This window comes from Cryptomeria japonica, chromosome 7 (assembly GCF_030272615.1).
Source record: "Cryptomeria japonica chromosome 7, Sugi_1.0, whole genome shotgun sequence".
NCBI classification, from domain to species: Eukaryota; Viridiplantae; Streptophyta; class Pinopsida; order Cupressales; family Cupressaceae; genus Cryptomeria; species Cryptomeria japonica.
In genome coordinates, this window is record NC_081411.1 from 417,821 (window position 1) to 438,752 (window position 20,932).

Genomic DNA, 20,932 nt, shown 5'->3' on the forward strand with positions numbered 1-20,932 from the left:
AGGTTGACCAATTCTTAGTGGAGAGGGAGTGCTCCCCACAAGCCCATAGCATGTAACATAATTTTTGTCCTCATAAGAGATAAAGGAAGCAATGAAAAAACCTCTACCACAAGAAAAGAGCTCAATCTTACTCACCATAAGAGGCAAACGAAAAATCTAGCACCATTTGTAAAGATCAAAAAGAAAAGGCCAAATATTGAAAAATCTACACATCGTACCCTTACATCGGTAGAAGTCCTTAGTTATACCCCTACCTTGGTAGAAGTCCTTAGTTTCCACCACATTCTTAACACAAACCACCACTAGAGATAATTTAGCATTAAGAAGAGGACCAAAATTCTCCCTCAAAGGGCAATCAACACTAGAACTAATTGCCAAATAAAAGCTAATTCCACCAACCAAAAATGCAAGCACCAAAGGGGGGACACAACTGACATCCACAACACTAGAGCAAGGTGTGAGTTAACCCTAGGTGAAGAAGGAAGCACATCAACACCAAAGCCACAACAATGTCAACAAAAGGATCTAGCACCAAAGAAATAACCTACGAAACCTAAGGATGTGGATCCTCGATGCAAGTCAAGGGCACATTGGGGCCATTCTTCTCAATAGATTTGAGTAAATGCATTCAAGAAAATGGTGTTGAAATGTTTCATCATTAAATTGACAATTAAGGCAACAAGTGGACCCAATCAATCCTTGTTTGCAAAGATTGTCTTTAGTTAGCACATTGCCATGATATAGCAATCATATAAAGGCTTTGATTGATCCAAAATGGTTCATAAAATTTAGTAAGTTCAATTATCTAAGCCACTAATCTCATTTCACTAGTCAAATTGAATGAAGTGGGTCACTTTAAGAAACTCTTAGTAACTTCCTAACACAACTTTGCAGAAGAAACCAATCCTCCTCGAGGCCACAAGGACAAGTACAAAATATCCCCCCATCCCATCCTAGTTTTTTGTTAAAATTTAGGACATTTCAAGGATGTCAAAAGAATTGCAAGGTATGTTAGGTGATCACAATTTAAGTTACTTCAAAAATTTACTAAAAAAAACAATTGTGCCATGAAGATCTACGTGGTTTTGAAGGTGTTAATTTGGGAAGGGGGAAGGGTGGTGAGGGATTACCCCTCGAACTCTCCCTATATCACATAGAAAATGTCAAGGATGTTGCCCCTAAACCCCATCAGGGTTATTGCCCCTAAACTCCATAGACGGTGTTACCCACAAACCCCTATAAGTCTACCAAAATTATAGACTCATGATGAATCATGATCAAAAAATATACAATATATACATCCCCTATCACAAATCTCCATGTCTTCAAAATATACAATGTTGGCATGCTATAATTATTATACCGTTGAATACGAGTTAAGTCATCTTTAGTAGGAAATGTCATTTTCAAAATGTAAAAATATATTAATCATGCCTCCATAGATAACTCATAGGGCAATCCTATCTATTAGTATCCCAACTAATGTCAAAATGAAACATAACCAAATATCTTTTTACTTAACCATTCCAATTTGTTAATGAGTTTGACTACAAAACATGTAGTCTTAAAGGCTTCAAGAAAAATTATAAATAAATCCCTCACTACAATGTACACACTAGTCAAGCATGTCTTTATTAACTCATGTTCATATGTATAATGAACATCATAATTCCTATTCAATTACCCATGCTCACAAAAGTTCTATAATGTCTATGATCGATGCTTCTTCAATGATATAATGGGTATATCCTCTAAAAAGATGGCCAACAAATCCCCATACTATAAACATGTCCCCTATCATCCCCATCTCAAAAGCTTGGGGGAGCATAGGAAGAAACAAAGTTAGCAATAGACACAATGGTCTTTGAGACGTGTCTTTTTTTTTTTTCCGGGGGGGGGGGGGGGGGGGGCATCTCTGGGTTACTATTGCTAGTATTCAACATTTTAGGAAATCTTTTGTTAGATTTAACATGAGACAAGTGCCTCATGAATGATAAATGACTGCTCATGACAATTTCTTTCCCAGATAATTCAATATGGCATATTTCAAAACCCCTAGAGACTTCGTGAATTCAAATGCTATGACATTCACCAATATCATCCCTGATCCTTATATGAGAATACTATTGCTAGTATTCACTTGGAAGAAGAGGAAGTCTCACCCAAACTACGACCATGTTAGGGGAGTCTTTTGTTGGACTTATAGAGAATTGGACCTTGGAATGGATTATCAGCTGGAGATAACAGTCATTCTCCTTTTTCAAAGGGAATAATAGTCCTTCGACAATGATGATGAATTAAACAATGTAATTCAACCTTGGAGATGTGACTGGTTTCAGGGGTGATTTTCATTCCCAAGTTTGGATTCTCTAGGAGAAAGAATGATGGCATGAGGTGGCAACTATGGACCACTCAGCCAAGGAATATATGGTAACAGTCTAAAATTTATCAGCTGGAGATAGCAGTCATTCTCCTTTTTCAAAGGTTTTCAAAGGGAAAAAAATCCTTTGAAAATGATGATAAATAAAACATATCCAATTGGTGCCATGGGCGACCTTCATTCCTAAGTTTGGATTCTAGGAAAGAGGATGATGGTAAGAGGTGGCAGCTATGAACCACTGAGCCAAGGCATATATGTATAACAGTCTAAAGTTTAAAATGTAACATGATGAAGAGGAGATTATTGGTGTAGGATGGTGCATCAACGGGGAGGAAAGAGAAGAAAGATCTTAATTTGGAACTATCTCAGCAGAATGCATATGCTTAGTGCTTGAAAAGGCTTGCATCTCTACCACTTCATTAATAAATTGCATTGAATGGCATCATTCAAAGAACATCTTCACTTATGAGATGTCTCTTGACCCCATTTTATATTAACTAGCCTTCTTTTTGAAGTACATTATATTACACCACCTTTTCTTATGTAAAAGATTATAATATTATCATATTACAAATTACAATATGCAATCACTTGATGGTTGACAACATAGGCACTTTATTCCACTTCTTCCTCGGCATCCATTTCTCCATCATTGCCCTCATCTGCTTCATCATTTTCCTCATCTGCTTCATCATTTTCCTCTTCATCTTCTACCTGAGGTTTCATTGGCGGGGGTGGTAAAGTACTCTTGACCATTTCAAGGAATTCATCAACAGTTGAACTTGACATTCTCTCCTCACAGTCTTCTATTATCTGTTTGCCCATGATGCAGAATAAAATCATAGATAAGAAAATCCTAGTTTACTCATAAAGTAGCCAAAAGTTCAAAAGCATAGTACAGTGGCTCTGAAATATCCAAAGCTAGTTATAAAATGAAAATAATAAATATAGACCAACGAATAGGAGATCTACCATATGGACTTCAACTGCTGTGGAAGGCCTAAGATTTAGAACTTGAAGTCGTTCTGCTTTTGTAAGTGAAAACTTTTCTGCCTTCAACAAGAACTCCCGTACAATCTCCCGAGTCAGGGTTCCCGCTGGAGACTGCACCAAGTAATCAAAAACCTGTTTGAAAGAAAAAGTCACTGCTGCCTATTAGATGCCATAGTATGCCCTTACAAACAAATAAATTCATAGTCCTTACCATGGACATTTATGCTACTAATGAGAACCAAGGTTGCAAAAACATTTACCTGGCATTCAGATCGAGTTGCAGAGCCAGATGAACCCAAAGGATCTTGAGTGGCTCCTCTGGATCGCAACAGGTCCATCACTTCAAAGTTGGAGAGTAGACCAGTATTAGCATCCAGTCTACATAAATAAAGCATGTTAGGCACAACTTGCATGCAATCGGAATCTAGGACAACAGCTCATGTTATTACTTTGGAGTTATAAAACAGTTTTTAAAAAAACATAGAAAAAATCTTTAGCATCTTTCAATCTTCAAAACAATTTCATAAGAGAATTCAATCCAAAAAATCTTACACTTTCATGATGAATGGAAATGGAATCCCATGCAATATCAATTCTGACCAGACCTTGAAAACCTCGTAATATGAATAAATTTATAATATTTTCAAAGACAAGATGTTTGAGGCATCCTCAATACCAATGAAACATCCATCTGCTACACATGTTCTCTACCTGAATGAGCAAAACAGCATTACAAAATCATAAATGGTATTGTTGAAATTCATAATCCTTAAAGAAAGGTATGTCAAATTCATTGAATATAACTTTAAAGGTTGCAATCATACATATAAACCTCAATACCTTGCATGATTATGATTATATGCCTACTGATAATTTGCATACCATACTTTGTTTGTCTGCGAATTGATCACAGATAATTTTTATAATTGAACAGATACTAGTAATACACATGTTTGTCTGATCTGCTCATCAAATCTTTGTGGGTCACTTCCAAGGAAAGAGCGTCCAATTTAAATTATATATAATAAGTAAATCATCTATTATTCTTCAACATCTTTTGAACAGATATGGATTGGGATACAGCTGGATACACATTTTATATAAAAACATGTGCATGTTGTGTACCTGTGTGCATACATGTGTGTGTATTTGTGTGCATGGATATGTGTGGTCGTGCACATAAGCATGTACATGCAAGTATATTTCATTATAGAAATGAGAAAGTATTGAATGAAATCCATCTGACTAAATGAAGGGTCGAGTTTGCAGAGGTATGAAGAGTTACCACAGTGAAAAAATGTTTATTAAAGGTCAAATCCCCGCTAAATAGTGAATGAAGTCTTTGATAGGCCATAGGACAGTTAGGGGTTCTGTTACTGACCATTGTATTTTTGTCTAATCAGCTGCTCTGTAGCATCAGATAGTGGATAGGACTGTCTTGATAGATGTCACTCCTAGCAAGGGTTTGGGTAGTTGATCCTTTCTATATGAACACCAGAAACTATAAACAGTGAAGAAGACCTCATCACTTTCAAACCCTAAAGCCATAAAAAAACCTGTGCCATCAACAAGTCAAGCAAGCCATTGTTGCCTTGAGGGTTTACAGTCATGCTTCGTAAACAGAATAATTATGATTATTGAAGTCTGTGTGCAATGAGTAGTGTGTGAGCTGTTTCCTTAAATTGGTCCTTGTTATATAATGATGTGAGGTTAAGGCCTGACAGGTGTTATTATCTCTGTCAAGGGATGCATAAGATGTTCTCCCAAACCATATATAGTAGTAAAGGCCTTCACAGGCATGAATGCAAAGGAGCAGGAAAACAGTAGAAGAATGCAGCACAAGGCCAAAGTATGGGAGTTGACAGGTTGAATATAAAAGTTTCAAGCACCACAGTTTTGCAGAGCTATCAAAGGTTTATGGCATAGTGAGAGGAGATCACACAGTTCTAAAACACAGTTTGAAACAACAGTTGTATGCAGAGTCAATGGAACAGTTTAAGGACCCAATTTTGAAGTCTATAAAAAGGTGTGTAAGACCCTAAATTGCTTTTGAAAATCATGCTACAAGCCATTCAGATGGATAGTAGTATGGGATAGTCTAAGAGCGGTATGATGCTACTTAAGACAATCATCAAGGTCTACAAGAACATTGTAGAGTTGGAAGTATCCTTGAAGGGAGTCTAAGGCTGTCAAACAAGCATGGAGCCAGCTAGTATGCAAGGATGTTGAAGAGCTGTGAATACCATACTCTTTGATACATTATCCAAGAACTGCATAGTGGGTTAGATGACAAGGTGTGTGCCAGTGAAGATAGCATCTCTAAAGGGGAGTTTTAAAGGGCAAGTGGAGGTTCCATAGAGAGGTCCAGACTACTATCAAGCACAGAACAGCATGCAGAAGATGAAACTTATGCAATGACACACTAATGATCACCTAAGGGACAGAGATTAAATCAGAATAATAATGAACACTAATGATCACTTAAGGGACATGTTGTGACCTAATCACACATCACCCCATTCACAATGGGGACCCCCTACTTTTTAGGTCTTCTCAGTCTTTTGGTTTTCGTTTTTGGGGTCTTTTGCGGCAGTCTCGTTGGTCTCTCTGAGTTTGCAAGCAGGGTCAATTTGATCAGGCCTGCAGCTCATTCGAGCAAGTTTGGTTAAGTCTAGGGCTGGTTTTGTCAGTTTAGGGTTTCAAATTCAGTCCTAGATTTTAGGGGTTTCCGTTTAGGGTTTTCGAAAACTGAAAGTTGCAATAAAGTCGGGACCCTCTAACGACCCAACACGTGCAATTTGAACGAATTCTGAGCAACTTTCTATTTTTAGAAAGTTCCTATTTTTTAAGGATTTCACTGCCTCCCAGAATGTCTTCATTTCGCCGAAAATCAAACTATTTTTAGTAAGTTTCTATTTATAGTAAGCCACCTTGCGTCCTATTTTGGCCCTAACATTGACATTTTGGAAACACTTTCTATCTTTGAAAAGTTCATTTGTGGCAGGTCCTCGCAAGCAAACACTGAAGATTGAGCATTCACGATCATTTCTAAATCCAAGGAATTTAAAAAGCAGGTAGAGTGATCAAAATTCACATCAGTCTAGGAATGGAAAGCTCAAAAAATCATCTTGTCTGGAAATTCACATCAATTCTTAAAATGGCATTCTAATCTGGAAGCATCCAATTTGACTAAGTCTGTAAAGTGAAGAAGTCAAAATCCTTCATCCAGTGAAATCCACTACCAAATGGGGCACTAAATTGGAGGTATCATGGAAAATCCAAAAATTGCAAAATTCCATCACCAATGGAAATTAGCGCCCAAGAAGTGGATAGGACACCAAATTGACTTGAGCATGGAAAATGAAAAAATGCCAAATTCCATCACCAATGGAAATTAGTGCTCAAGGTGGAGATAGGGCACCAAATAGAGCCAAGCAAGGAAAAATGAAAACAATGAGAATCCTTGACCAAGTAGAAAATGCGCCCTAGTTAGAGTCAGGGTACCAAAACTAAGGTGTCTTGGAAAGTGAAGCAAACCATGAAATTCCACCACCAGGGCAAATTATCGCCCAAGGAGGTTAATAAGCGCTAAACCCTCCAAGTCATGGAAAAACAAGAAGTTGCAAAATTCCTCCATTAAATGAATTTGGCGCCCAAGGAAGGTGAAGGGTGCCAAAACCGGGGTGGCATGGAAAACTCCAAATGCACAAAATTCCATAGCGTAGGTAAAGCAGCACCCATGTCAAGAGAGGGGGCTAATGACTAAGGCAAGAAAAATGAGAATTCTTTCATCAGCTCGATTCCACGCCCAAGTCAAGGAAGGTGAAAATTTTCCAAGGCAAAAAGAAAATTGAGGGTCAGCAATAGAAAGAAAAAGTAGGAAATCCCCTCGGGAAATTTTTAGAAAAATCCATTTTTAGACACAATCTTATCAGAATTTCAAAAATTTTATAGATTTGGACTCGTGAGAGAATTCTCTCTCCTGGACCTGATTCCTAAATTTTACGAAAGTTCCTAAAAATAGGAGATGGTCGAAAAGTGTTGAAAATCCCCTCCAAAGCCGGAAAAGCTAAAAAAACTTCAAGAAAGGTCTTCCCAAGTCGAAAATTCTCTTTCCTAAGATTTTTGCACCAAGTGGATGGATGAATAAGATCAAGTCAAACTTTCAAAAAATCCCTCCAAAATTCGAAGAATGGAAGTTGGTGAGTTGGCGAGGGAATATTCTAAATCATGACACAACTCAATGCAATAAAAAAAGTTTCCAATTTTGAACTCAACTGCGGAGGTGGAGCCCATTTGCATGGTGTCTTGGAGAGGAAAGTATGATGCACAATTAAAACAATTGCCAAATTTGATTCCTCTCAATGTAGCAACACGTCAGAGAAACTCTATATAAGCATGCAAGTACAATTCATTTCTCACATGCAAATTTGGAGAAAGAAGAGTTGGAGAGAAAGTGAGTAAATTCAGACTTAGAGAATTTTTTCATCCTTTCCAAGAAATTTTCTTCGCAGGAAGTGCTGATTTATTTCTGAAATGGCTAAATCAAGCAAGGTGGTAATTGTTACCCAACAGACGCAGATAAAGGTAAAGATGAAGGGCTTTCTTCCGGATTCCAAGATTGTTTCCAGGTGGAAGGAGATCAATGATACAAATTTAGGAACGTTCAACATGGCTGCCTTCAAAATCATGATGTTTGGAGCAGCAGGACATAACCCATCTCCTACCGCTGCCAAGATAGTCAGAAGTGGAATTGTTGCAACAGCCAGGTTTCCCCCTTCTATTCAATGTCCAAACTTGATATTGGAATGTGCAAAACATTACAATCCGGAAAGGAGAACAATGTCAACATCAGGTGGCAAGTTGTTGGCCACCTCGACTTCGAAAGCTATCTGGGAAGCCTTCGGAAATCCTTCACATCATTCCATGACCTACAAGACCATGAATGGAGCAAAGGCAGTATATGAGGCAGGTCTTGACAAATATCATTAACAAGACTTGGTTGCAGAAGCCTAGACCGCACATCTCTAAAATGCCTAAGACACTCACCATTTTCAAATTCAAGCAGGAGTGTGGACCTGATAATGATGTTGAGCAGGATAATGGGGTGTTCACATAACCGTAAATTTTGAGCCATGGATGTTTTTCTACATTGGTGAAATCATGAATGCCAATGAATTAATGGACTAGGCCAAGTTAATCAGCCACTACGTGCATGAGCAGCTGAAAGATTTGAAAGAAAAGAGGTCCCAATCCTTCTACATGAACTCCTATGTAATTTATATGCTTGCAAGGATGGGTGGTTTTAATGGTCTGTCGAGAAAAGGAGTCATGGGTTGCGGACCAGCACGGCTTAAAGTTCACGAATGTTATCCTCAACTACATCTCTACAATACTAATTCTTTCAAGTTGGCAAATGACACTTTCACCATGTACCTGACTAGGCTCATGCAGAATGAGCTCCATACAAGGGTGTCCCCATAGGCCAGGGCTTTAGAGCAAAAATTTGGGGCCACATTCTTGTAGTTTCCAAAGTTTACTTATATCAGGACGCGAGGATTCATGTACTAGCCATATAAATTGCCTAGGTATCCATCTGACAACTTGGTGCTGCTAGAACTCATGAGACAACCGATAGCATACGATCAAATTCAGAAGAAGTTGTTTATTGAATTTCCCATTGTCCTAGATGACTATGAGGAGGTGTGCCTGAATTTGGCAATGGTTGAGAAAGCGACAGAGGAGATGCCAATCTACCGCTTTGCGTTTTACAAATCCAGAGCTCATTACAATATGTTGTGACGTCTTCAAACATCACCCTATTGCAAATGGGGACCCCCACTTTTCGCTTTTTAGAGTAGAAGTTTTGCCTAGTTTCCTAGTGTTTGCCTTTGCCAATGAGAAGGTTTTTGAATTTTGAATAGGATCATGTGTTTAAAATGTCAAAATGTTAGAGTGATCCTGAGTTTTGCCTAAGTCTAGGGGTTGCCTTAGGGTTTTGATTTATTCTTGCTAAGTGTTGACCTTCTTGAGCGTTAACGTGTTTCTAAACACGCGCATCAGTGATTTTAAAGTGCCAAGGTATTCCCACACTTTTTGGAGTTGTTTTCTCGCTCCTAAGGTATTATTTAAGTTGATTTCACACTTAATCTCGACAAATTTCCTAGTGTTTCGCTCAATTTTTTGGAAAATTTGCCTAAGTCCAGCCTAATTTTGAAGTTTCTAAGCGATTTTGAGTGGTTAAAATGCGAAATTCCTAAGGGAAATCCATATTTCAAGGGTTAGAAGGTCAAATTCCATGCTAGAGGTGCTTTTCCCCTCATATTCCAGACTACCCACCCTTTTCCCCCACTCAAAATCCACACTACACATGGGTTTCCCCTGAAATCCATACTAGCTATGGTTTTCCACCACTATTTATCCATGTCTGAGTCGTTTTTCCCCTGGAAGCATTAAAATTTGGCTAAGTGTCAGGATTTTTCCAGACTGCCTTCATTTTTCCACCGAGAGTGCGAACTATAGTGCGGATGAAGTTGAGGATGATTCCATGCCTGGGTCGATTTTCCACCAAGTTGTTTTGTGACAAGTTAGTGCGCATTTTTGTGTAGACTCTCAGTCCATGCCCAAGTCGATTTTCCACCAAGCTGTTTTGTGACAAGTTAGTGCGCATTTTTGTGCAGACTCTCAATCCATGCCCAAGTCGATTTTCCATTGAGAATGCATTTCATGATTTTGAGTCCAGATAACTGTCCAGACAGGGGTCGATTTTCCCCTAGAGGCAAATTTGTGCAAGTTTGATGAAATTTTGTCGAGATTTTTATCCCAACATGGGGCGATTTTCCCCCATGGGTTAATTTTGATCTAAATTTTGGAATATTTTAAATAAATTGACCCCAAATTTAATTGTTTTTACAAGTGTTGATGATCATTTAAAAATTAAAAACAATTATTTAATGACTTGCAATGTTTTAAAAAAATAAAAAAATATTATTTCCCAAGCAAGTTGATTTTTCCAACACAAGTGTAAAAGTGCAAATGTTTTATCCCACATTGCTTGTGTGATGAAAACTCAAAGTGAGAACATGTTTAAAGAGAGGTGACTGGCATTAAAATATCATTATATTTGCTGAGTGTGATTGCTAAGTTGTTGATTTGGGTGATTTTCTCCAGCTGTGCGATTTTGGTGAAGTGTCTACTTGACACATTTGGAGCTGAAAGTTAGTTTTGTTGTTCATTTTCTGCCTATTCGCAGCTGGGCAATATTTCTTGGCAGCCATTGGAGCAAGTTTTTTAGAGTAATTTTCAGATTTGGGAGGTGGCGCCATGGCTGAAGTTGGGCGATTTTATTTGGGAGGCTGATTCCTCCATATCTTGATGAATTTTGGTGATATTTTTTAGTGTTAAGGGGCTGCCATTATTTTCAGACCTTGTTGGGTGCCATTGCTAGGAGTGATTTGACCTCCATTGTTGGTTGGGAACACATTTTCAGAATTATTCTTCATTGCCCAACTCATCCATACTAAGGCAATTTTGGTTAAGGGTTGTTTGGAGGAGTTTTCAGTGCATTTTCAAGGGCTGCCATTGTTGTTACAGTCTGAAACTCCATAGTTGCAGGTTGTCTTCAGACTGATTTTCATTTCCAGCCACTTGCCAACTTGAAAAATTTTACTTGGACGTCATTTCTTATGAGTTTTTTGGACATATGGTGGAGCTTCCATTGCTGATCTAAGTCTGAAACTTCACTTTCAGATTTGTCTTCAGACTTTGATATTTTTTACCAGCCCTTTGTTTGTGCCCAAATTTGACAAACTTCACTTTGGGAAGGTGAAATTCATCAAATACAAGTGTTTCCTATGACTGCGACAAGTTTAAATGACTGATTTATTGAAGTTACAGGTTGTCTTCAGACACTGGGCAGTCATTGTTGGACCTTGGAAGGGTGACTTCAAACTTTAAGAACTAAAAATCAGACTTTTCCACTGTTGGCATTTTGATGATGTTTTGATTGTCATTGATGGACACACACTTTCTTTATGATGGACACACACTTTCTTGATGTATGAGTTATGCTCAACCGGTAATTGTTCCATCCAGTATTATGTATTATAGTCTTTAGACTATCGGTGTTTTGCAGAAGATGTTTACGGGTCATAAATTGACTTAAGACCCAAGCGGTATGAAGACCTCAAGCGGTATGGAGAACTCAAGCGGTTCGAGGATCTCAAGCGGTACGAAGGAACAAATCGGTAGTTAACATTTTCTAGTCTTCATTTTTTACAACCGGTAATCGGTATATTGTATGAACCAGTATTACTCTGTGATGAGTTACCAACCGGTATTTTTGTGATGAGTTATCATCCACTGACACTTTGGCAGTGATTTTGTGTCGTGTTACCAGATGTGTCTAGATGCACTGAACCTAGGAACTTGTAGTTTAATCCTATTGGACCGACATGAAATTAGTTTCCTTTATAAGGACATCATGTCTAGGGTTTGCATGTAAGAGAGATGTATGATGTATGAGAAGGTTATGTGCGATCTTTGCATAGAAGATTAGGTCTGTGTGAAGAGTTAGAGTGTGGAGATATTGAAGACTGAAGTAATGCTGAAATGCATTCACAATGAGCTATCAAAGATCTAACCAAGCATACTGTGCTAGTATCTAGATCACTCACTTGTTGATTACTCACATCTTCGACAAGTCTGAAACTCTTAACGAGGTAGGCCCAGCAAAGCCTTTGTAAATCCTCTAACAAGGTGGTTCACAACTGTGGATCTGAAATCCTTTAACAAGGTAGTCTTTAACAGGACTTATCTCCTAACAGAGATCTAGATTCCTAACAAGATCTGTTCTGGTGAAGAACATTGTATGACCTTAACCGGTCTGGTTTCTATTATGCAGATAGTTACTTGTGAGTTTCTGCTCACCGTGGTTTTTCCCATTTGGGTTTCCATGTCAAATATCTTGTGTTATGGTGATTGTGCTTTTGTAGGTGAATGCTTTGTTAGCTATTTGGTTTGCATTTGTCTTAACCGGTTTATTAGTAAATCTGTTGTACCGGTTATCTGCTAAATTGTTTAAGAGTTTGTTTACAGTATTTTTTGGTATACTAATTCACCCCCCCCCCCCTCTTAGTATTCATCATCCACACCCTTTTCCAAGCATTTTCAGAATTGTGATATTTTTCTGAGTATACCAGGTTGTCTTCAGACTGAAACTTCATTTCCAGCCACATAGTTGTGCCCAGATGTGACCATTTCTGAGTTTTGAAGGTCAAAATAATTCAAATGCAAGCATGTGACATGGCTGTGACCACTTCCAGCCATTGATATTCATCATTTTCAGAGTGTCTTCAGACTTTTTGGAGCCATTTTCAGACTTTCAGAGGGTGTATCCAGATTTGAGAATCAGAAAATCAGACTTCAATACACCATTTTGAGTATTTTCAGGCATTGGAGGGCGTATTCAGACTTTGTCCTCAGAAAATCAGACTTCTATCACAACTTTGATATAAAAAACCAGTCACTTTCTGGGTGTTTTCAAACCTCCAAGTGATATTTTCAGACCTGGACATTCATTTTTGGGCTCCAAGTACTCAATTTTCTGAGTTTACATGGGTGTCTTCAGACTTAGCAATTGTGATCAGACTTATCCCAAGTCTGAAAATCAGGTTTTCTTGAGGAGAATTTTCCAGATTTCAATCCGGACCTTCATATTTTCCAAAGTTGGTGTTACAATTTTCTAAGACTACCTATCACATGTTGGGACAATTGTCAGGAACAAAGTCCTGATGGTGTCCAGATTTCCACTCCATGGAATGGTGATCCAGTCAACACAAGATTTTCAAGGACAATGAGTCTGGATGAGAGTCGGATTTCCACTGCAAGGCGGAATTACAAAGGAAGGAAGTTGTCCAAATAGGCATCAAATTTCCACCAAGGGAAGAATGGACAAGGATAAAGTGGATGGTTTTGAGGAATGATCAATCCATATGTGGATGGATTTCCCACCAAGGTTGAAATCAAGTTTATCACATGGGTGTTTGATTCAATGCTTGTCTGTTTTGCAAGACTGTTATGAGGAAAGGAAGCACAATGATCAAGGCTTGAGGTGAAGGAGGATGCACGCAATGCGGATAAGGAAGATCAATACTTCAAAGATTGGATGAGGAGTTTAGGATAGAGATTCCATAAGGTGAAGATGAGGACTAGATCAATCATGAAGAAGACTTCACTTTGATGGTGAACAAATGAAGGAAAGCAAGTTCAAGAAATGAACACAAAGGATTTTACATCAAGAAAACCAGAACTAGATCAAGGAATTTCAATATCAAAGAGCGCCAAGGAAGGAAATATTTCAGGATTCCAAGATTGGGAAATTTTCCAAAACATAAGGAGGGAATAGTTCATGGAATTCCTTCACATAAGGATGGAATGTAAAGTATCATGAGGGATTCCAAACATTGTGAAGATGAAGAGTGTACAAGGCAAGATGAGGTGGCATCCTAGTCACCATTCGTTCAATCAAAGGGTGCCAAGTCAACATTCATTCAAGGAGGGAATAGGTGACACATGGTGCTACATCAAATATTATTTATCTTACCTACCCTCGTTTCTTATTGGCCAATGTAATGGTGGTTGTACAAACCCTAATTAGGGTTTTATCTTGTAATCTTGGCCGTTGATCTTGAATCAATCTGAGCCATTCATTTCTTTTGAGGCTCTATATAAACCTCATTGTCTCTCATTTGTAAGAGAGTTTTTGTAGAATTGTTGGTATATGTTGCAGCTATTTGAATCATAATCATTGTTCAATTGTTGGTGATTTTGCTCTTCAAGTGTTGAGTTTGCATTCATGGTTCTCAATTCCTCCAAGTTAGATTAGAATTTTAGATTAGAATTTATTTTCATGTATGTTAGATTGAGTGAAAGATTTGTTGAATATATTTGTGTGGAATCCTTAATCCATACCACTAGCCTCTTGCCGCTGGTAAGTGCGCCTTGTGTGGTCAACTGGAAATTTGAGTAAGCTTAACTTCAACTATTACGTGTCCCTTGACAAGCATCAACTTGGATGGTGTCAACGTATGATGGTGATAGTCTGAAAATCCTTAAGTATACCTTAGACGATTGCACTAAGCTTGTGTCAATACCTGTTTGTGAGACCTCGCCTAGTTTGATTCCACTAGATCTGTTCATCATTTCCTACATTCCTAAGCTTAAAATAGATTTCCTGAACCCAATTCCTTTTGCCCATTTTTTAGTAAGAATTAAGTCCGGAGCTTCATTGCCAAATCCTAAGTTATCGGCATACCTATCCTGATCCATGATAAGCTTGAGCATTCATGTACAATGTAAGTCCCCTTGTCATTCCAGCATTATCACATCAAACCACTGAACTTATCCACAAGTCAAGATCTGACATTTCGTAACCTTGGAGTTGTCTCATTTGATCGCGAAGCATAGCATATGAGAGACTTTGTTCAAGAGAGGATAAGATACCTTGGTATTTTATTCTGTGTTCGCATGTGCATAAAAACACATCAACACGATCCTTATCGTAAAATCAGGAAAGTTGCCAGATTAAAATTTGTACATAAGTTCCACCTAGAAGACTACTGGGCATGTGCCAAGGATGACCTTGAGGTCAGGAAGAAGATATATTCCAAATTGCCCCTTGACACCATCAGAATAGGTGAAATAATCCAAGTATCGGATCAAGTGAAGGAGGATTCGGAGTTAACCCAGCCGAAATTTGAAAAGGTGAAAGATCAACCCATTTAGCTCCCAGACTGGTCGGAACTTGAAATTGACGATCTGGACATTTTGGCCAGACCTATTTTGAAATTCACCAAACATTGGGTTGATCGACATATCAAAAAATTCAAGGAAGTGTTCGTTTGAGCTACCAATTAATGGGAAACCTGGATTCCCATAGTGAAGCTACCAAAGGATCTTCACAGGCTCAGGCTAAAGAAGGAGAAGTTCAACAGAAAGGAGTTGAGCTTGATAAAGGAAAGAGTGCTCCGAAGAGGCCAAGGACAACAAGGAAGAAGGAAGCCCAGCCTGAGATTCAACAAGAAGCCCAGCATGAGATCCAACAGGAAGTTTAACAGGAGGAACCCCCACAGAAAAGAGAAAGGGTGGAAAGAATGCAATCGCCAGCTAGCTCTTCCAGCGTGCAAGAGGTTGAAATGTTTGCACAAGAAATTCCAGCCAATCCACCTCAATGTAATGTTCCTGGTAGTGCCCCAGCGCAAGATGTTGGCCTAATCAACCAAGAGTTCAAAGTCAACAACTTCCTCTCCATCCAGAAGAGCCACGCCAAGATAGCTTCGTAGAGGCCATCCTAGGGGAGATGGAAGAAGTTTCACAGGAGCACAAGCAGATGGAGATTTATAATCATCCATTCCCGCTCCTGATTGGCTAAAGGATGTGTTAAGGAAGGAGCCAGAAAAAGAAATTGATCCAGCACGAGAATTAGAAGAGCTTTTGAAAAGAATGGATCAGCCAGCAGAGAAGAAGGCTCCCTGAAAATTGTCCAAGGTGATAACAGATGAATCTGGATCTCGAACTTTACAAATAGCTAAGCCTCCAGCAAAAAAAGATAGGAATGAGATCATGTCGAAAGAGTACCAAATCAAACAAATTGATCTAGGGCATGCTTCCACAAGGCAGGTGATAGAAGACTTTGAAGGATATTCCCTGGTTATGAAAGAAAAGATGCAGAAAACAAAGGCAAAGTGTAAAAGGTTGAAATAAGAAAACAAGGCCTTGTACGAATATATCACGAGGCTCAAGCAACCGCTTAGAGAAGCAGATCCATCCTATGTTCCTCCTTCCTCACTCTCTAAGGAAGTCATTGATGACACGAAGACAATCAAGGCAATGGCCCAATGTTCCAGGGAATGGGTGGAAGACGTCTTTGCTACAGCTGGAAAGTTCATTGAAAACTTGGCTCGTCTTCATTCCAGATTTGTTGCCCTTCTGAATAGATTAGAGGTAGCAGAAGGTTTATGGGAGGATGTTCACATCTATCAAGACTTAACCATTATGTGGCTCAGAGCTCTAATGAAAATTCCGAAGCAAGCGCTAATTGATGGGAAATTGATTCAGGAGAATGCGATCTATGATTTCCCTCGATGGTTTTGCATTGTTTGCATCGGAAAGAATACCTTTGAAAAGTTTAACATGAAGTCTTTGACTTTAAAAGACTCAATTAGAAGGGTGCAAGAAGAGATTATCAGTGTGATCGAAGCATTGTTCGCAAAGAAGTTGAACGAGGATGGAGTAACAGTCAACTTCCTGAGAACTCAGCTGCACGAGTTCTTCTTCGTAGGTTCATTCTCCAAGGAACATTTTGAGAATGTTTCTTCATTTTCTAGCATAATGAAGAAGACACGGGAAACAATGGTGGAATGGGAGAACTTCTCCAAGAGCGAAGAAGAAATCATCTTGATGGAGTTCGACATTGAAAGTGTGCCAAGTGTCTCCGTAGGAGAACTAGAAGCTATCATCGGCAAATTCATCACTTATGCAATTAATGAGCGAGACAACGGTCGTCCATTCCTGGACGAGAATCTTTTGACTAAGTAGTGGTGGCACACTTATTGCTGGAATATCTTGACTAAGCGGCAGCCCAGTCAATGCATGTTGAATTCATGAAGAATCTTTTGCATGCAACCGCCATATTTATGATTTTACGACAAATTCCTTCCGCATGTCGTCATTGCATGGAGTGATGGGCAGTTATGTCTACATGAACATTTCTGCATGGGGAATGTTCATGGTGTGTTGGGCGAACTTGATGTAAATGGTGCATTTAATGCACAAGTGGATGCCATTTTGGGCATGTTTGAATTAATTGTATATGGGTTTCATGGGCATTAATTGTTGATTCCCACCTTGTTGCATCATGTGTGGGGAATCTTTTAGGGTAATACCCTAATTAGGGTTTGCATGTCCTCATGGCTTGAGGCCTATATAAAGGGGTGACCCCCCTCATTTGTAAGGAGGAGAGATTGATTTCAGAGATTGTTGCTATAAGTTTTGAAGCAAATCACTTAATACATTATTCAATTGTTGGTGTATTCTTGTGTTGCCTTAAGGCTTGCATGGTCTCACTCTCTTCATTTAGCATAGATTTTCTTTTAAGTTATTAGATGAATGGGATTTGATAGGATTGCTTGTTGTAAAATCCGAGCTCATACCTTTTGTTTGCAGCTAATTGTTGTCTACTTTGTAAGGTTAGTCTAAGCCTATTTTATGTATGGACTTAACTTTGATTATCAAGTCGATGTTGTTCGAATTGATGGCATTCATTGGTAATCTGAAAAAATTATTTCACAACCCCTGAAGATTGCACCGCCTTCGTGTAGTTGTGCTATGCTGGCGAAGCGTGGTTTGATTTTACACTTGTAATCTCGTCTCTTTGTTCTTCGAATTAGACTAGATTTAGAATAGCTTTCTAAAACCCTATCCCATTTACTTTCTGCATATTTCAACCCCAAAATCCAAAAGGAGAGCTTTTATTGTAAAACATTCGCGAAAGCTATACTTGAAGCTACAAATTTGTTGAAATCTCCTTTGAATATAAGTAAGGCCCCTTGGATTACCAGTAAACACATCAGCCAACTGAGTCACATCCATGCATAAAAGAACCTTGGAGTTAGCGGTTTGATCTTTTTTGCAATCTTAGCATATGGCCTAACCTTGATCAAGAGAGAGTAAGTTGACTGTTGGTAACTTTATTTTGTGTTAGACATTGTCATAAAAACCACATCAACATGACAAAGATTAAAGAGAAGCAATATACTATAAGTCACGATTCTATTATTTTAGAAGGGTCAATGATTAGCACAAAGGCAAAAGAAACAACATTCATATTATGCTAAACAGTGAGGCACCTGAAGCAGCGATTAATAAGTAAACAAGGCAGCGGTTGGTTTTGATTATGAAGAGGCATCATTAAGAAAGCTTGTGACCATTCTTAAGGGTCAGCATCTTTCAAAGGGTGTGTCTCTCTTCATAGAGACATTAAGATATAAAATATAGAGCACATTGGAGGAGCGCATCAAAGAAGATAAAAAGAAATGAGTATTGAGGAAAGAGATCTGCAATTCAGAATACAGCCATATTCCATATAGTAAATATTGTCGTGTGCATGAGAATATGCTTGATGCATATGCCTAGGGTATGCAATGTAGATAAATATTATCATATATATTTATGCTCTTTAAATATCTCTTACCAAGATATTAATAAACTTTATTATGCTTCTTTAATTAATAAATAAGTTGTCTATTCTTTATTTCTAAAAGCAATCATTAAGGAAATGGAGGGAAATATGTTAGGGAGAGGTATTAGACGGATTCCCCCAAATTAAGTAGACCAACCCAAGGGATGGAATTATCAAAGAAGGATGTTCCTACCACTTGTGGGCCAAGGGGCGAGTTGTCTTAGTTGGATGCTCCGTGCCCTTGGGCTTAATAGGGCTGAATAGTCTTCCTCAATAGACCAGTTCCCTTGAATTAAGTAGACCCCCCCAAGGGATGAAATCATCAAAGAAGGATGTTCCTACTACTTGTGGGCCAAGGGGTGAGTTGTCTTAGTTGGATGCTCCACGCTCTTGGGCTTAATTGGGCAAAACAATCTTCCTCAATAACCTAGGTTCCCTCGAAATAAGTAGGCCACCCCAAGGGGTGGAATTATCAAAGATGGATGTTTCTGCCACTTGTGAGCCAAAGGGCGAGTTGTCTTAGTTGGACGATGCACGCTCTTGGGCTTAATTAAGTTGAAAAATAAACGGGTATCCTTTGTGGTTTTCCTCTCCAAACCATACTATGATCAATTATGGGAGATGGAACTATTGATGCCTGGTTCCTAAAGTTCAAAACCCATTGCATGATTATCTAAATAGATTAAGATAATTATTGATATATATGCACTTATATTTGTTGTTGGTTCCTGTTGATGTGTTTTTTAGGCATATGCGAACACTAAATAAAATACCATAAGTATCTTATCCTCTCTTGAACAAAATCTCTCAAATATTGAAGATTAGCTTAAGGATCACTTGAGAAGACTCCAAAGTTCATGAATGTAGGGTCACTACGTGTGGATAAGATCAGTTGGTTTGATGTGATTATGCTGGAATCACAAGAGGACTTACATTTGAATGCCTGAATGCTTGATTTGCTGGAACTTAGGTCCTATCTACTCAATTGGAAGATAAAAAAGTGCAAAAGAGAAAGGCTTTGTCTCACATTCGTCATGTTTCGGTCTTGTCAATATCTTAAGATACCCTTTTATATCTGGTTCCTTCATTAGCATTAAAAGTTCTTGCATGAACTCACATCTAGATGTATCTATTGTAAACATTCTTCCAACCCTATACCAATGATCACTACCCAACAGGCTAGCAAGGAAACTTGTGCTCTGATACCACTATAATGACCAACCTTGATTTTTTTTTAGATATGTGATGCTAAAATTCTAACCAATGAAGATAGATTGCCATTTATTTTGCTTCAGTCTGTATTCATGATAATAATGAACAAAAAGCAGGATATATTTGCATAAAGGCATAGGATAGCAACATTAGATTGTAACTAAACCTCAGTCAAGATTCATAGGACAATGCAAAAGATTACAAATCAGATTTCAATTAACAGTGTTCTGAAAATCAGATTAAACATTCAAATTGCAGACCTGATACAATCACCATTCACTAAAAAAAGCAGCTTAGAGATGTTCCCAGAACCAAAGCAAGGCATAAACGGACTAAGGCGATTTCTTGAATTAATAAATACGTCTCTAGCTGCTCCAAATCTGCTCTAGTAGTCACTGTTTGTTAACAGCAGTATTAAACTCAGAAATTTACCACTTTCTGATGCTTGGAAAACACCTTAAACATTCTTCTCAAAGCCCATGAGCTAGCAAGGGGATGGCACTAGGCTTCTAGGGATGATTGGCATAAATTAATCAGTTCTTCAAATCTTGCAAACAATAACTAAAAAGACAACGCCCAGTCAAGAGGAGCACAGTGATCTCTAAACTCACACCACACTATCAAAAACCACACACTACACCAAAACCAACAAACCCATATCAAAATACTGAATATATCTTCATTTATTCAACTCCAAAATCATCCAAATTAAGCCAAAATTAGTGTAAGATCTGATTACTGAACTCCAACCAGCTAGGGTTGGTCTTTTACCACTGAAACCAGCCATCTAGCAGAGGGTTTTTGTCATACAACCAACAAAGATAAACTTTGGAAGCATTCCAGCAGCATTACTTTATGTTGTCAAAAGCAATCATGTCAAATGAGCGCTCAAAACATGAATATATAGAGTGAAAAGGAAATTAAAGTTGCAAGGTATATGCCCTTGGTCTCCTTGTGTTGTGTAGAGCAATGCTCAGGTTTGCGACATGGCTTAACCACCTCCCGTGGATTCATTAAGTCTCACGATTGTATCAGCCATTAACAAGTTGATCTTTTGGTGCAACGACAACTATGTTTCCAACAAGTGATATCAAAGCCTAGATCATGGG

At 38.5% G+C, this 20,932-nt stretch overlaps 1 protein-coding gene across 7 annotated transcripts in view; it reads right to left on the reverse strand.

The window, feature by feature from the left end:
* Window positions 1-2,763: 2,763 nt before the first annotated feature.
* LOC131029413 (uncharacterized) overlaps window positions 2,764-20,932 on the reverse strand; it is an 85,786-nt gene continuing 67,617 nt past the window's right edge. For 4 of the 7 annotated variants that reach the window (XM_059207820.1, XM_059207819.1, XM_059207821.1 and 1 more), the window contains 4 exons: window positions 3,926-4,084; window positions 3,634-3,751; window positions 3,353-3,505; window positions 2,764-3,193 (listed from right to left, as the gene is read on the reverse strand). In XM_059207820.1, the coding sequence (XP_059063803.1) occupies window positions 2,996-3,193; window positions 3,353-3,505; window positions 3,634-3,751; window positions 3,926-3,933 (477 nt within the window). In that variant the 5' untranslated portion in view covers window positions 3,934-4,084 and the 3' untranslated portion in view covers window positions 2,764-2,995. The remainder of the gene's footprint in view (window positions 3,194-3,352; window positions 3,506-3,633; window positions 3,752-3,925; window positions 4,085-20,932) is intronic. The other 3 variants (XM_057959887.2, XM_059207817.1, XM_059207818.1) reach the window with 1 other exon arrangement.